This window comes from Rhinolophus sinicus, chromosome 16, assembly GCF_057876585.1.
Source record: "Rhinolophus sinicus isolate RSI-liver-muscle chromosome 16, RSI-T2T, whole genome shotgun sequence".
In the NCBI taxonomy this organism is placed as follows: Eukaryota; Metazoa; Chordata; class Mammalia; order Chiroptera; family Rhinolophidae; genus Rhinolophus; species Rhinolophus sinicus.
The window spans coordinates 41,990,838-42,009,183 of NC_142516.1; the positions used below are offsets into that span (position 1 = coordinate 41,990,838).

General features: G+C 37.0%; 1 protein-coding gene across 7 annotated transcripts in view; it reads left to right on the plus strand.

The window, feature by feature from the left end:
* Positions 1–18,346, plus strand: part of PRUNE2 (prune homolog 2 with BCH domain) — a 229,750-nt gene that overhangs the window by 36,592 nt on the left and 174,812 nt on the right. For all 7 annotated transcript variants that reach the window (XM_088793194.1, XM_074330577.2, XM_074330579.2 and 4 more), the window contains exons 2-3: positions 13,918–14,022; positions 16,919–17,121. In XM_088793194.1, the coding sequence (XP_088649320.1) occupies positions 13,918–14,022; positions 16,919–17,121 (308 nt within the window). The remainder of the gene's footprint in view (positions 1–13,917; positions 14,023–16,918; positions 17,122–18,346) is intronic.

An 18,346-nucleotide genomic window follows, 5' to 3' on the forward strand; every position in this document is an offset into this window, starting at 1 on the left:
TGTGTAAATGACATGCGTGGCTGGACGGCTGTCTTGTAGGAGTCCTTGGCTGGTGTCGACCCTCCAGTGCAACTATTGGGGGTAGGGAGTGGCTAAACTAAGGGGATTTTAGTTTCTCGAATCCTACATAAGTGTTAACCATAATGTCACTGCCTCTTTATTTCCATATGTACCTCATGCAAGAAATTGTTCGTATCGTTGGATACGATAAACTGGACCAGACCTTGAGGGTAATTGTGTGGACATCTGCTAAGCAACCCACCAGCACGTGTCTGCACAAAGATGAACACTTTATGGTTCAGAATGTTCTGTATTCTTAGTGGAAGGCCTGGAAAATGTGTTTGGAAGGATAGACAATGACAGTAAATTGAAGAAGTTCAAAAGGCATCATACCTTTAGGTATTTTCAGTCTTTTCTCTCAGTTCTTTACAGAAGTTACTATCAAGTTTCTCAGAAACATTTAATACATGCCATGTATATACTGAGAGGCATCCTAAGATTTCCCAGGATCTGTTGATAAGCCATAGTTTATGAAGAAACCCCCCATCTACACCCACCTCTGTTCAGAAGGCATTTCTGCTTTCCATAGATGGGGAAAGAGAGAAACAGGGAAGCGGGTCTGAGTACTCTAGTGAATCAAGATGGAAATCACCACTTGGGGCTATTTCTCACGTTTCATAAATGGCTTTTGACTTACTGCAGCCAGGACGAACATTTAGATATACGCACAGAACATAGGAATAATATTAGACTGTCAAGATAAAAAGGGGAAAGGAAGCAAAACTACAGAAGGAAAGCAAAGTGAAGGCTCAACGTCCTTTTTTTCCCCCCAGTAATTTTTCTGATATGGAGTCAACCTGGACGTATCGCTGATTTAGCTCTAAATTTTAGTTCCACTGAGACATTTTCTTTGTTCAATTATATCACAGAAGATTCTGTTTGAATCATGTATCAGGGTGGTATGGGATCGTTTTATGCAGTCTGCGATGGATTATTATTTCTCCGTTGTGTGCTGATGGTATCGTGAGAACAGCTGTTCCCTTGCACCCATTCCCCATAAGACAGAGAAAAAAGACAGTCCAAGAGGATGTAAGGTGTCTGTGAGCATTTGTGGGAGAGAATATGGTAGGAGATAAAGGAGGAGAAAGGCACATGAGGTGGCAGACCATTTGCCTGTTTTTGCTATTCTATTCCCAACCGAGACTTTAGCTGTCCATGAACTCAGAATTTGTGCTCTTTATTTTGTTTTTACTTTGGTCCATTCTTTCAACATATTTAGTTGAATATTTTTACCAGGTGCAATTCTAAGTGCTGATTCACTTCTGTAGATTGAAACCAAAGACGTGCTTGGACCCGTTACCAAGGGTGTGCACTCAAGGGCCTGGGCTTTATATAAAACTCAGTGCAAAGGGCATTCCCTCCCTCCCTCCCTCCCTCCCTCCCTCCCTCCCTCCCTCCCTCCCTCCATCCTTTCCTTCTTTCTCCTTGCTTCCTTCTCTCTTTCTTTTCCTCTGTCCCTTTCTTTTCTTTTCTCTCCCTCTTTCTTTCTTGTAAATCTATTTGCTTTTTCTTTTTCTCCAATCTCTCTCAGAGTTACTTTTTAAATTCAAGCATGCACCATGGAGAGACCAGAGAAAAATTCACATATCTATCTCCCAGCTTCAGAAATTATCAACATTTTATGAAAAGGGCATTCTAAATGTGAACACCGAATGACCTTTGGGGAAAGCAGGTTTATGTCTTGTTGTCATCCCATTTATGAATATGGAGTAGGAAGTAGTTTGACCTTTATAACCCATTTAACACATTTTGTCAACTAAAAGAGACACTCTGTGACTGCAGAATAGATAAAAAAAGCACCATATGAAGTTTTGAAATTCCTTAGAAATTACTGTGTGTAAAATCAGTGCCTTGGGGCAAGAACCTCAGTAGCTCTGATTATTAATACAGTAGATACCCTACTAGTCTTGAAATCATTGAAATTTTAAAATTGTTCTACACTGGATACCCATTAATCACCCAAGTGTTGGGGACAGAGATAAGTGACATCTGGTAGCTAATTACAATCATGCCTTTCTATGGTGGTTAATGCATCTATTTCAGGGCCCAGGATTGGCCTGCTGGATATACAGGTACTAATAGTTAGTCGTTTGATGACAGAGTTCCATGGTGTGCTTCTTCTCACTGCTTGAGCCGTTTAAAATTAAAATTATTACAACAGTTATGTCTTCAGAACAATGGATAAATTAGAATGTGGGATAGACTTGGAAGTCAAATGCTCTGTCTTGAGAAGAAGGGGGGAATATGTGATGACAAAACACAAAATCTGTTACTTTATAAAATCATTTTAAAGCATTTTTGGAACTTTACACCATGAAGTAGGTAGAATGCACAATTTGTAATGTTCTTGCGTGGGGAGAGTGAGTGAGAGAGAGAGAGAGAGAGAGAGAGAGAGAGAGAGAGATTCAGAGAAAGAGCGAGAAATTCAGAGAGAGAGAGACCCCACCACCAAATGAGAGTGTGTTAAGCCTAAGAGACAGATGGTTACAAGCAGCCTGTAACTATACTTTTTAACTTTTGGGTAGTTAGCGAAGTGTTACTCCATAGTACTGTTATTTCATAAGAGTGTGATATAAAAATTGAAAACTCTCTTCTGCCCAACTGTTGTATCTGATATCATCATTTTCACTAACAAATGCTGATTTGAGCATCTGTTGTGTGCAGAGCCTCACTGCCTTAGGAACTCTGGGGGTTACCAAGTTCAAGATGTGGCCAGGGCTCTAGAGGAACCATCAGTTTGGTGGAATTGGATCTTTGATGTTGAATAGCTGACCCCTAAATGCATGAGTGACTAGGAACTAAAGATTGCACAGAACAACAAATGAAGAGTTACTATTCAGTTTCATGTCTGTGGTTGACGTTTGTTTCTCCATACTTCACAGCAGAAGTAGAGCACTGGGCCGGTGGTGGCATGGTGGACTTTAAATGGGAAACGCAGCAGTTATTACCTGCCTTTGCCATTTCCCTTTCAGTTCTCAGCCGTCTCATCTATAAGAAATAGTCTCTAACATTTTTTTTTTTTTATACAACAGCATTAGTAAAAGTCTTTTGAGTACATTTTCTCAGGATATGTATTTATTTCTGAATTCTATTCGTGTATTACTATATACTAGCATATAAGGCATACCATAAAATATATTAAGAAAACAGAAAAATTTAAAGGATGAGATAAATATAGTTTGTGTGGTTTCTTCCTTTACTCTGGGGTCCACTACCTCACTTTGAGAACCATTGATGCGTTTCAACAGGGTGAATCTTAAGGCCTCTTCTAACTCAGAACTTAAGTAAATCTAATGAATAGAACACTGGTAATGCTCTCTGAAATTGTACTTGATTAGAGGAACTCCAGAAGTCTCTTTCATAAACCAAATGCAGATGCATTCTGCAGTTGACAGAAACCAGATGGTCCTTAGGAGCTAGTCATGGGTCCTCTTTAAGGCCATGGTTCCCAAACCAGTCATATAATTCTTAGACTCTACTGTAGATTATGAATCTAAGTATCAAGGGTGGGGCTCAACAATTTGCATTAATGCCCTAATAGGTGATCCTAGTTCAGTCACCAAGACATTAGTGTCACCCAAGTGGAAACCATAGCATGCTTTTCTTCTGAGAGGCAGGATCCAGGAAGGAAGAAGCAGCCCTGTGATGCTGTGGAGAAAATATTGGAGTACTTGTTTCCAGGTCATTAGATACTGATCTAACTCATTTGTTTGGTAATAGCTGCTTTGATTCTATTTTATGGATATGCCATAATTTGTCCAATAATTCCTTGATTGTTGTACATTGAGGTTGTTTCTCTTTTTTTCCCTCCATTACAAATACTCTTTTAATAGACATTCTTTGGGATTTTATTACAAATCCATGTTTGACAATGGGTTTTAAATAATAAGAAGAAATTTTAAAATATCCATACTTTTTGGTGATTTTATTGCTGTAGAATAGATTGCTAGAAGTGGAATAAAAAAGTTGGATCAGAAAGTGTGAACATTCTGCATTTTAAGGGATACTATCAAGTTATTCCCACATTGGTTGTAGTATTCCTTTCTGTTGCCTACTGTTTAACCAGCAGTGGATGTTAACACTCTTAATTTTTTGCCAATCTGATAGGCAAAAAATGACATTTTATTGTTGGTCTAATTTGCATTTCCACGACTACTAATGAGGTTGAGTTTCTTTTCATATATTCATTTCTTCTTCTGTTAATTGCCTGTTCACATCCTTTACTGATTATTTTGTTAGTTTTTTTTTTAATCAATGTCTAGGCATTCTTCATATGTCAGGAATATTGCCCTTTTAATGGCAAGAAGGTGCAAATATTATCTTACACTCTATTGTTTGTCTTTTATCATTTTACGTGCTGTTGTCTTTCCAAATTTTCATTACTTTTAAAAACATTTAATAATGACACAGTTAATACCTTAGATTTAGTTTTAAGTTGCATTATCATTTTTACATGAAGCTAACTATAAAACAAAGGAATAAATGCATTCCAGTCAAGAACTAGGAGACCAGGGTTGTTCTCCATGGTTGTTCCCTAGCAGTCTGATGTATATTATTGTAACATTTTCAGAAAGCACAGTAGGTGGATGGAGGAAAGGATGGTACAGAGAGTACCATTGCTCTTTACAGCTTGAAATGATGTCGTATTAAATAATGCATGCTTATTGCATACTTAATGCAACTTTTTGAACAAATTCCATAGATGCCCAAGACCAGATAACAAAGTAATATCTTATTGATATTAGTAATAGTTTAATAGTTTATTCATCAAGTAGAGTAGGACAGACATCCTAAAAAATACGCAGAGAAAAAGTAACAAAAAATATGTCCATATGAAGACAATAATGTTTAGTGTTCTTATGAAAAAAATGACCTAAATCACTCATAATTATAATAAATATAAATTAACATTAAGATACTGTTTTACCTATCAATGTATGCTTAAACACAGAGTTGGAGGTTTGAAAATCAGGTATTTCTGTGAGTGAAAAATATAGCAACCATTCTGGTAAGCATCAAACTATGTACATTCTTTGACCCAGAAATGTAAACTCCAGGAGTTTATACTGACGAAATAACTGGGGATGGGCACAAAAATATTATCTTCCAAATATTCACTGCAGTCTTATTTATATTATCAAAAATTTAAAATAACTTAAATCTGCACCAGTAAGAAATTGACTAAATAAATTTTAATGATCCACGTTAAAGAATACAATATCCATTAAATGTTGTAGTTATTAATTCATTTATTTTGTCAGTAATTACTGAGCACCTACTATGTGCAAAACAATAGGCTGGTAGCTGGGGTCACAAAAGCAAACACATATCAGCCCTAGCCATCACAACAATTATATTTTAGAATTTTAGAACAATACTTAAAATGTTGTTAAAAAGAGGTTACAAAATATTATGTATAATAATATCACAGTGTTACAAAAGAGATCACTCAAAAGTAGACAAAAAGTTAGAAGGAAACATTAAATGCTTATAGTGATTAACTTTAGATCTTGAGGGTTTTTTCTTTTGTGAGTTTCTACATGTAACAAATGTTTTATGATAAACATACATTATTTTATAAAATAATGTATAAATCTTAGGTGACGTGGATGTAGATTTTGACGTGTATGTATCAGGGATGTTGTTTCTCATTTGGTCTTTAAAACTTTTGTATTGCCTTTGAAATCAATCATTTAGTAAAAGAAATTCTAAGCTTTCCTAAAGTGCAGGTATCTCCTAGTGGTTTTGAATCTTGGAACAACTCCAAACTGAACATTGGTCTTACCCAGCCGGAGCTGCTATAACAAAATATCGTAGACTGGGTGTAAACAGCAGATATTTCCCATAGTTCTGGAGGCTGGAAGTCCAAGATTAGGGTGCCAGCATAGTCAGGCTCTGGTGAGAGCTCTCCCTGCCTTGCAGACAGCTGCCTTCTTCCTGTGATCTCACATGGCAGAGAGAGAGTGAGAGAGAGGGAGAGAGACGAAGAGAGAGCTTAATCTGTGTGGTGTTTCCTCTTATAAAAGCCATAATCCCATATTTAAGACCCTACTCTCATGACTTCATCTAAACCTAATTATTTCCCACTGGCCCCATCTCCAAATACAATCACCTTGGGGGTCAGGGCTTTGATATATGAATTTTGGAGACATACCTTTCAATCCGTAGCAAGGTCTAAGCACAGTAAATGGGCACAGACAGCAGAAGGTCAGATGAGGCAAAGGAAAGCCTTGTCGACCTGGGTGCATGTCCATATGAGGCTAGACGAAAAAGACTACAGCTCTTGAGTTTAAAAGGGGAAAGGTTGCGAGATTACAAAGACCTATGAAACCATGAAGGACAAACTTCTGGGATGGGACATCTGTTATATATAATCTATAAGGAAGCAGTACCTAAATGAGAGATTGCAGAGCTACCCCATCCAGTTGGTAATAAATATATGAGCACATTTCCCAAAAAAGTGGAATGGCTGGAAAATGAACCTATCTTAGGAAGCTATGTAGGACAATTCCTATATGGGCTTTTCAGGAAAGGTAAGGATTTTGGGTGACCGTCCTTGACCGTTGATACTTTTATAGTTGAAGCTGTGGAGGGAAAATAGTGGTGCTGCTCCCAAAAACGTGTTCTTTGAGGACACTGTTAGAAAGGAAATCTTAATGGGAAGGAGGTTGGGGGGGCAGGATGAAAAAGGTGAAGGGATTAAGAAGTACAAATTGGTAGATACAAGATAGTCATGGGGATGTAATGTACAGTATGGGGAATATTGTGATAGCACAGTACGGTGTCAGATGGTTGGCAGACTTATGGTGATCACTTCTTTAGATATATACATGTTGAATAACTATGGTGTACCCCTGAAACTAATGTAATATTGTACGTTATTTCAATAGTTGTATTTCAATAAAAATCTTTTTTCAAAAAGGAAAGAAAACCTTTAAAAAATATTAAATGCTCTAAGTAAAAAAACAATTCTGGCCCAGATCATTATTATGAGCCAGAAGGTATCTATAAACTACATATGAGGTCACTCCTTTTGAAAACACTTTGCTTTCAAGATGGGCAGCAAACAGGTTGAGGAAGAATGGATTCAACTGAGAAGGCAAAAGCGTGGTTGAATCGATGTCCAATAATCCAGCTAAAAGGAGCCTGACTTCAAGGGAACTGGGGACCCACACTGCCTGCATAAAAAAGAAGTGTGACAGGCAATATTTGGGTTTAGGTTTTGGCCTCCTCATCACCGCTTTCCCACCGTGGCCTCTTGCATTTGACACTATAGAAAGAGGTACAGGTGGGTAGGTGTGCAGGGTCTGAGCTATTTACAGCTGAATTTGCTCACACTGACTCCCATCCCCCGTTTTTCACAAATGAGAGATATTAAAAGAGGGCATTCTGCAGTGTGGCAAAGAGAAGGCTGAGGGAAAAATATTTGGGTAGGTTGGTAGCGCAATTTGGGGAGAGGTTATAAGCAATATATATTTATCTGAATTGATTAGGTTTCAGTTTTATCCGTAAGACAACTGAATTACCTCAAAATCATTTGAGTCTTATCTCAAAAAGTCTTGAAAGCTTTTTGCCTTTTCCTAATCTGTTGGTTTATGTTCATCCAGAATGTCACCAATTAAATTAAGACATTTATAAGAAAATTAAATATAAAATGTCTATTAAATTAAATTAAGACATTTATAAGAAAATTAAATATAAAATGCCTATGTCCTGAATTTGTAGATTCTGGTAAATGTTTTTGCTTTTTCTCATGACTTGAGGTACAGCTCTCAGAAGTGGCCTCCCAGTCACTTATTATTGTTTATTAATTAACCATTAGACTGGAACTGGACTAAGTGGCCAGCGGATCAGAGCATCAGAGTTTCTTATTTGACAATATGGAGATTTGGGGAGGGCAGAGGAAAGGCACCTATGCTGACTCCAGATGTTCTATATACATCCCTCACACTCCCTAGCCCCTGCCCCCCTCCGCAATACATACAGATATATAAGCCAGAAGGAATAAAGTATTTTAATAAAGTCATGGAAAAAGATGCATAGTATACTGTTAAGTGAAAAAAACGGAAGTTTCTAAAGAGTGGGAATAGAAGCACCCCATTTTTATAAAGTATATGTGTTAATATATATGCATAAACAAAAAATGTGAATTAGTCAGCAACTTAACAAAGTAGTTACCATTGTTTTATTAATTTTTGTTGTGTCTGATTTTTTATAATGTTATACATTTCTTTTCTTACTGGAGAAATAAACAAAAATAAGAAATAAAATACAAAGGTTTCAGTTGGCAGGAAAAAAATCCGTGTTCCGGAGGCCGTGCAGGGAGTAATAAACATTTCCTTCTTTGTTTTTTTTAACTTTTGGTTGATGCCATGTTATTCCCTCCAGCATTCTCTCCCTCTGAGTTGCACACTTTCTCCAGGTAATGATAAGATTATGAGAAATTCAGGTCAGGAATTCCAGAAATCATCCTAAGCTCCAGTCCAGTGTCAGGAGGCACCTCATTTGTTTACCAAATGAACAAAGGATGTGACTTCATCCATATCCGGCAGAGCTGTCAGCCGGCTTTTGTCCTCACCTTTGGAGGACTAGATTGCTCTGGGCATCTCCACAGCTCCTTAGTCCTTGCTGCACATTTGGCTGTGGCCCCTTATGCATTCCCTCGCACCTGGTCTTCTTGGTGGAGTCAAGGACTTACAGGAACATGAGCAGGTTTCCTTCTGCCAACCCTCTGAGTCTTCTTACTTAGAATCATGGCAATTACAAGTGGCATGGGGTCTCCTGGGGAGGAACCCAGCTCTTTTCTGTAACACCCATAGCCAGCTTCCAGGAAGGAAGACCCCTCAGTGACTTGGAGTTACGAAGTAGTCAAGGAAGCACTAGCTCAACTGTCAACTCTTTTCTATGCCTGAGTTTCTTTGGAGATACCATCGAATAAATTCATGAGACTTTTCCTCTTCTTCATTTATTGATTAGGGATAAGGGACTAAGAAATGTGCCCTGCTTTAGCGTGTGAGGAAAGAGACTCTCCACCTTCTGTGGGTTTTGTCTACAATGTTTTTAAGACAAAATTATTTTCAATTAACTACTTTTGAAAAAAAAATTTCACAAGATTTTTAAGAAAAAAGGTATGGAGAGATTATAGTATAGCTGTATTGCAAGTACTTGTTGACGAAAGGTCTATTGTGAGGTTTTAGATGTGAGAAGCTATAGGCGGGAACAGCTTTGTTTCTCAGAGGGTGGAGTTATGAAAAAACTGATAGAGGGGGCCTAAGCTTACAGCAGGACCCTGGAAGTCCTCTTTCTGATCAATTCTGTTTTCTGTGGGTGGGTTTGAAAGTGCTTTTGCCTGACAAGTGCAGTTTCCTTTAATGGGCTGTTGAATCTGATTGCTTAGGCATTTTGCTGGCTTTTAAAAAGAGATAAGAAGTAAACTTCATTAAGAAGTCTCATTTTAGAGATGTATAGAATTACGCTTAGAAAGCGTAAATATTAAAACTGTGACCTGGAATACTGGCATATTCAATATATTTTCTTTTATATATTGATCATAGAAAGATTCTGTCCAACTCTTTGGAAGTGTAGATGACAAAGTGGTATATTATCTATTTCAACCCATTATCAGGATTCCATTAGTGTTGGCTTTGTGCAGTGCTTGGGCATTAGTGATGAATCTCCTTCATACTTTGAGTGCTTGTGTACTAGGGAACGGGTATTTACTTTCCGGATCTACTTACTCCTGACAAAGAGTTTACAAAGTCACATTTAGAAATTGTATACACTAGGCAGTAGTTACTTGTGGAACATGCTGGGAGTGCTCTCACCTCAGGGCCTTTGCACTTGCTCTTCCCTTGGCCTGAGATACCCTTAGGTCACATGTCTTCAATTCAGATGTCATCTTGCTCAGATCTGTCATCTTCTCAAATGTGCCTCATTCCAGCACGCCCTACGCCCTCCATTTATCATTATCTAATTATTTGGTTTATCATATCTCCTTACACTGAAATGCAAGTGTAATGAAGACTGGAGTTTCTGTCAGTTTGGTTCCCTGCTATATCCCTAGGACTTAGTACCATGTCTGACACAAACAGGTTTTTATTAGTTGAATGACAATAATACATTAAATTGATAAATTTGTACATGTCACTTTTATTTGGACATAATTAGTCTGTGAATAATCCAGACCCCAGTGTGAACTGTGTCAAGTTACATAGATACTAAGATTGAACATCTATGAGTCTATGAATATGTGCAGATGTGACATAGGAAGGGGCCCTCGGACCTACTATGAGAGGTGCAGAGTGTCGTTGTGGTCAGAAGTCTCTTCTGAGTTCTGTGAACTAGTTTCACTGCTGCCCTGAAAGTGGGGCCATTGCCACAGTATGGACCAAGCGCCGCAAGGACCCCTTGTTACCAGCCTTGGACACTTGAAATCCATCCCCAGACTTTTGTGCCTTGGTTTGACCCCTGTGCTTGCTCTTTTCTCACTGCCAAGAGGATGGTAAGCTTGAAAGTGGGTCTGTATTCGCTGGTTTTTGACCCCCAGATTTGAAGAGCCAAATCCTGCACACTCCTTGAGCTTACTTACTGGGTGAATCTACACAACTAATGTCATGTTTTATTCCTCCCAGCTGGCAGGAATCCGTCTGACCATGGTTAATTATGATATCTACCCTGTGCCAACCTCTAATTATATCTTATCAGTGGTTTTTGGTAGGAATCAGGCACTATGGAACATCTGAAGTGTTTTGAAGTTGAACTTATAACTTTTAAGTCTCATTGGCAGGTACCAAAGGTACTTTCTGGTTATGATATTGCTTCTGTCATATCAAACATTATTAGCCAACCTCAAATTTCTGGTCATCTTTTTGGATTGTGGCATAATTCTTGAAAGGTCTCTTTAAAACAAAAGTATGTTACCTTGGTGGGTAATTCATTATCTCGGGGATACACATTGGCATGGACTCTCCATTAGAATTGTTAGTGGAGAACAGATAGATCCATGGTCACATGTGCACTAGATGGTACATTTGGATGGTGGTGGGTGGTGGGGGTAACAGTGTTGGAGCCTGGGAACTGGGGCATTGACTAGAGGTGGCAAACATGAGTGAATGACACTAAAAGAGGTCATGACTATGGCAGAACTTGATGTGTGGGAAGAAGGGAAATCAGAAGAGCAATGAGAGGGCGTGCAAAGAATGGATATGGCAACAAAAGAAACCTCAAAAGTTTGGACTGGGATTTTCTACCACCTGCCCTACAAGATGATATGTCCTTTTTTCTTTTTAAAGGAAAGAGGAATAAATAATACTCTTAGAAGATTCCTGAGTTGTGAAAATTGATCTAACATGTTTGGGTTCATAATCCTTTCAGCTCCTTTCTTTTCCTAAGCAGTAATTGGCTTGAGTTTGGAAGTGAATGGACTCACAAGTCTTCTTATTTCCCCCATGTGTTCTTTCATGCGAGTTGAGTGTTGAACACAGAGCTGTGCGTAGGAATTATCAAACCTAGGCAAGAAAGCAGATAGATCAGCTTTGGGGTAGTTTGATGCCATAAATTTTCTGAAGCACTGCTGTATTTAGAATGCATGTTTAACATTCTCCTTTCCCCCTCAATCCCCATGCTCATGCATTTTGTAGACTCTGAAGTCATTATGACATTTTGGAATTGGTTGGTGTAGGACATAGAAGACACGGCTCACTATACTGGGTCATGAGTTCTGGGAACAATCTTGGTCTCATCACAGACTCCATTGACCTATAAAAAGTGTTGTTAATCTTCTTACTGTCTGCCTTACAAGATCTGGGGAGGAGAAATGAGGTAATGTCTACTTACACCTTTGAGCTTCTCGGAAGAACAGCACTCTACAGTAATATGATTTCCTAATGCATTTGTTTGTGTTGTAATGGGGTATAATTCCATTCGCCTAAATTTCTTGAGATGTCTTTAGAATATCTGACAGTCTTGCAAATGGGAAGCAGTCCAGCTGTGAGAGTGAAAACTGGGCCTAGACTAGGACCCTCAAAGTGTACTCAGCCAACGGAGCTAACTATGAACTTATGAGGTTAAAGGAAGGATTCTGGGAGAGGAGGGAATAGGAGCTAGAGTTGGTGGCAGTGGGGGGAGGGAGTTGTAATTATCTTCAGAGATTATATCATACTTTTAAATCATGTTGTTTTACTAAAGAGCAATATCTCTAAATTAAAATATGTACGTTTATTTTAATTTAGCATGATTACCTATTGGATGACCTATTTGCAATATTGATCCTGCCCTCATTCTCTATATTGATAGACTCTTTAACCTGGCCCACATCAAGATTTATTTTATTATGTTCCTTGGGCAACAATCTGGTTGTTTAATAACTTGTTTTCAACTAACACCAGCAGTTCCATACAAACACTAACAAATTTATAGATTCATTTGTAAAATACCTAGTAAATTACTAAATAATGCTTTATCTTTGTTCTGTAGATAAAGGAATAGGAAGTCTTTTTTATTGAGTCTTTTATAGTCATCACCAGTGTACTTTTTAAAATAACCTTCTTGAGCAGTATTACAATTGAGTTGGCTTTCTACTCAGTCCTAAAAAGAGAAATTGAAGCAAAGGATGAAAAGTGAGGGAAATATACATGTGACATCTCTGATATACTGTAAAGATATCAATTTAGGTTACAATATTGTTATTGGACAGGTTTGTTGTGGAATTTGCTAGAAGCGATTAGTTCTTTGGCATTTCCAACCCAGTGTTTCAAAAGGAGGTCAGAATTCTATAAAGAAATTTTAAGTAAATATTGAGTTAACCAGGAAAGACAACAGTATATTTTCCTCTTCTAGAGAAGTGACTATATATACATTTTAATAGCAACTGATTTGTATTTTTAGAGCAATGCTTTGAATCCTATTCCTTTCTCTGAGGGGAGGAAAAGTGTTACAACTTTCGTTTATTAAATTATGGAATATAATGCAGAGAGAACATACCCTGTCACCCAAAATGTGGCATGAAAAAATGAATTCCGACCAAATTGTGTGGTGCATGTCTGGGGCATATGAAAAAAGTCACTTTGTCAAATTAAGAAGAACATCTTATATAAGGAAATGATATAGAATACTATGGAACTGCTACTCTCACCAAAATAATTTTTTGCTAAAAAATTATGACTCAGAGTTACAGTTCATATCAAGTTAGATTGTGGATAATCTTAATAGAACCACATTTTTTCTTGGAGGTAGTCATTGAGAGGACATGACCACCAGATGAGCTGTGAGCTAGACCCTGGCAATTGGAGGCTCCTCACCACCTCCCCTGTCCTTGGAATATATGTTCTGCCCACTGTTCCCACCCTTCTTCAAGGACACAGCCTTGCGATACAATGTGTTGTTGAGACCGTACGTGACTAAACACAGTTCAGGCCTCTGCATAAACTTTTAAGATTCTGGTGGGCAGGTGCAAAGATCTACTTATCCTGTGGCTGTCCAAGATGAACCTTGTAAGTAAGTCCCCTTGCATATTAATATTGCCACCTATGAATCTGGAGTGGCCCACCTCTTTCTGCAGCACTCTTGCCCTCCGGGTATGGGGGCCATTTTCAGATTTCACCCAGGGAAGCTCCCAACGTTGTGAACCAACAATGTTCTATTCCTGACAATTTATTAAAATTTAAATGAGCATTTCTGAATGTTAAACATGTTGTGCAATTTTATGTCTTCATGTAAAACTTCATGGTACATTTATGAATTTCTGCAATCATGTATGAATGTAGCTAAGGTATATTTTACAAAAATGGTTGAAAAATGTCCTTTTTAGATTGATCTGTTGCACATTAAATTGTAATGCTTTATTTGAATTTGTTTCAGAATCGAAGTAAACGCTTGGAGAAGGTCCATGTGGTTATTGGACACAAATCATGTGACTTGGATTCTCTTATTTCTGCCTTCACATATGCTTACTTTCTAGACAAGGTGAGGGAAAAGAAGTTTATGCTTTTTAATTTGAATTATGATATAACTTTTATTTATGTATTTATTTATTTGTTTATTTTTTGTAACTTTTAAGAACAAACATTTTGTGGGAAAATAAGAAACCTATTAACTTAATTTTTCAAATTCTGGTTTATTTTTGCAGAGAATAATGTATTATAATACATTAAACAAGCATTGTTCAAGTTATTTCTTACCAATTCTCTTTATACAACATTGTTTCAATAAGATCAATGTTTTCAAATTAAAAATATTTTAAATTTTATAACAGTTGGTTACCTCTATGGGAATTCAAAGAACTAACAAAAATAAGGGTCAGAATTTTTTGTTTTCTTTTATCATCCTTGTTGGATGGTCTTGACCTCAGGAGAAGAAAACTATGTGCAGAATAATCTGTGAGAACATTACATGAATTACAGAGCATATTGGCTGAAATTTTCAGTAACCTCTTGAGAGGTATTACATGTCACATCTATATTCTGTGTTTGCCTTTTAGCCCTGACTTTGTATAGCAACGTCATTCTCAGTTAGTGATAATCTCTCCTGAGTGAGAATCTTTGTATTCTGTGAAGTCTATAATATGCCTATATAGGTGGTAAAGACCTGTTAATAAGTTGTTTTAAAATTTCCATTCCATAACATACATCAGACCATGATAATGTGTTACCTTAAAGCCTAAAAAAGTACACTATGAGTATTTTGGTGCTATTTCCAATTTCACACAATTTTTAATTTTCTGGAGTCTGGTTTGTTTTATTCCAATTTTGTTTGGGTCTGAGAATATGCATAGCTGAATCTAGAGTGAGTTAATTCACATGAAACTCAGTCTTCCAGAATGAGCTGTGGGTGGCAAGAATAGCTTTAGGGCAGAAGCTGACCAGAATTCTGGGGCAAGTATTCTGATCTCTATATACGGGCTTTATAGCAAATTTATCTTAAAATTTGTTGAACTTTACAAGGGAGATTAATTGGTATGAGGAGATAAGTGTGTTTGTGTCAAGAGATGCATATTAAATACTAACTTATTAACTGGCGTTTTTGACTCCTAGAAAAAAAAAGTGTTGCTTGTCTCGAGAACACAGAATTGATCAAACCGGACTGGTTTTTAGACTGATAGTGACATGGTCTCTTAAGGAAATTATATAATAGTTACACCATCAACAACTACAATGTCTTGAATGATATAACGACATTCCACAATAGGAGTGGGAAAAATAGTTGTGCTAGATAAAATAGATAGATAAAGAGATAGGTGGCCTCTTTTCTCCTTCTTCTAAGGTTCGCCATGGAGCATGGAGACAAATAGGAATTACTGAAGGCCCACACACTGTACCTTTGCTCTTAGTTTACTGGATTCCATGCCCTATCAGAAATTGCATCTCCATTGACATTTTCCCTGAGAATCTGGTTATTCCCTCTCAGAGTATTAACGCATAGGACAAGTACAGAACTTTGCAGGTTCACATGCATGGCTCCATTTCACTCTGGTAGGTAAACCCCATTGTATAGATGGGGAAACTGAGGCCCAGAAAAGAAATTGGCTTTCTCAATGCAACACCGCAGAGGCTGAGGCTAGACCGTAGTTCTTCTGACTCTAACCTCAGAATAGGGATGGCCAAGAGAGGCTCAAGCCACATGCTCTTGACTCGTTTTAACATCAGGAATTGGCTATAACTCTATCAATTAATCAGGAAAAATAACTTGTATACATAAATTACTAATAATTATTGTACAATTGTGATTTAGTATTGGCCTGACAGGTGGGACAAAAACCATTTTGTTGGAATGGCTTTGTGCTTCATATACTATAGCTGGGGGTTATTCATTTATTTCACTCAACAAACGCATATTAAATTTCTACTCTGTGCCAGACTAGAAAACATAACTAAACAAAACAGATATGAAGCCCTGCCATCTTAGTGCTAAGAAAGAGAGATGAATAATAAAAATGTTAAACTGCATAATAAGCACTATGCTTGTGGTAGAACTGGTGATGACCTGAGAATAAAGATCATTAATTTCATGTAAAAATTCAGTATTACCAAACCCTACAATCTCTCAGTGATATTTAGGGTTTATTGTTATACACGCTTAGTAATTTTTAAAAACCCTTTTATTTTTTTCAATTCCTATAGAAAAATATGTTTATTATTGTGAATCTGAAGTTCTCTAACTGCTATCCATCTCTTGTTTCCCTCTATTAGCACAATTTTTAATAAGAGGTTTAATACAAGATTTTAAAAATAATGTACAAAACCAACAGAAATCACAGCAATTAGCTTGTAGACCAAGATCTGGCTTATAAATGCATCTTCATTAAGCTACATAGTATTTTTATTAAGAAATTAATAACAAGTGAACATCGCAGATGACACCTCAAAATTCAGATTTCCAACTTTTCTTGAGTAATTGAGAGATTTAACTATCTTGGGCCTGAAGTCTTTTCATGTCAACAATTGGCTGGAGCTGAGTGGCAGGCATCCTGTAGAGATGGGACTGTGTGTCTTTCTGTGTCACCACAGTCCTTACCTGATTCAATCATTCTAATTTTCTGCTCATTCCATAAACAACGTGAATTTGGTTCCTCTGAAGAGGAAAATGCATATATTTATAATTGTGGAGGTATTGAAATGAGACAGAAAATATTTCAAGTAAGGTATAAGAAGGAGAGGTTTCATATAGATTAACAAGAAGTTTAAAAAATATTAGGGTAATGCTCTGCTAATGGGGTTCTAGAAAAGTAGGTTCCAAATGTCAAATGGTTTAGCAAGGCCAAAGGACTTTCGTTCCCTTTACTGGTTAAACTTGGGCTTGAAAAAACGGTAATTGTATTCTTTCCTCCTATTTTGTCAGTGATTGTTACCTTTTGTCTTGGTAGGTCAGTCCACCTGGCGTTCTCTGTTTGCCAGTGCTGAACATACCAAGGACGGAATTCAACTACTTTACTGAGACAAGGTTTATTTTAGAAGAGCTAAATATTTCTGAATCATTCCACATATTCCGAGATGAAATTAATCTTCATCAGCTAAATCATGAAGGGAAGTTATCTATAACACTTGTTCACAGCAACGTGCTATCGAGGTGAGGTTCTGGAGGTTTGGTCTTTTAATGAAGCCTCATCTGCGTAAAGCATCACCTTGTTCACATTTTTTGTGGTTTGGGGAGATTAGTAAAACAGAGGACTTTCAGAGGAAAGGAAATAGTTTTTCTTCTCTTATGGCAAAATCTAGACTATGCCAAGCCTCTGTTTTTACTTTTGCATTTCAAATATGACTTCTTTGAATGGAGGACTCTTGTAAAATTGACCAACATTATAATTTTAAACCATTTCAAACACTTTCTTATAGTAATGCAACTGTCCTGTGTATTGATGCTGAAAATACATAATGAAAGTGGAAATGAAACACTAAATAAAACTGAAAGGTTCTTAAGAAACAAATCTCAGTAGGGAAATGGAAAATTATGTACTTGGTCTATGAACATCATTTGCTCATTGCCTCATCATTCATAGGATTTTATATTATAAGGGAGAATTGATTGTTTTTTTAAAGTCTTGTGGTTTGAACTTCATATTTTATGGAGAAGAAACCTGACACCTGGTGCTGCAAATGACTTATCCAAGGCACCACATACAGTTAGTAGAAGAGTTTGGATTAGAACTTGGGTCCTTTTTTGTCTCCTTCAAAAAATACTTAAGAATTGCTACCTAGTACAAGAATCTAAAGGTATATAAAGAGGAATAAGAGAGATTCTATGCCTTCAAAGACCTTACAACCCAATACAAAGATGTCCTTTGATAAGCTTTCTAATACTACCAAATGAAGAGTCACAGTTAAACATTTCACTATTTTGAGATGTTAGTCTTTTGTACACTTTGTTAATTGTTGATGACATTAACCATGTAGCCTTTAGTATACATGAAATAAAATCTTGTGCAAGTATCTAATTTTTTATTTAACGTTTTTTAGAAAGCATATTTAGGTATGAATACATTGTAAAGTCAGTTGTGTGGTTCACTCAGTTGTAAAGAGTTTTGAAAATAATCTCCCTGTGTGAGGCTGTTTTTATTCTCATGGTGTTTGAGACACACAAAATTCTTTTGAGTAATATTGATCAATCAATCGTTGATCTCTGGCTGAGAGTTATTAGTAAGTTATTTGACTGACTTCATTTATCAGTATTCAGGGTGACCACATGCTTTATTAAATTTATGTGTTAACCTTTTCAGACCAACAAATGCAAGTAGATATGGAAAAAACAGTACAAGAAGCTGAAGGAATGACCTATGAAATGTGTGTCAATTGCA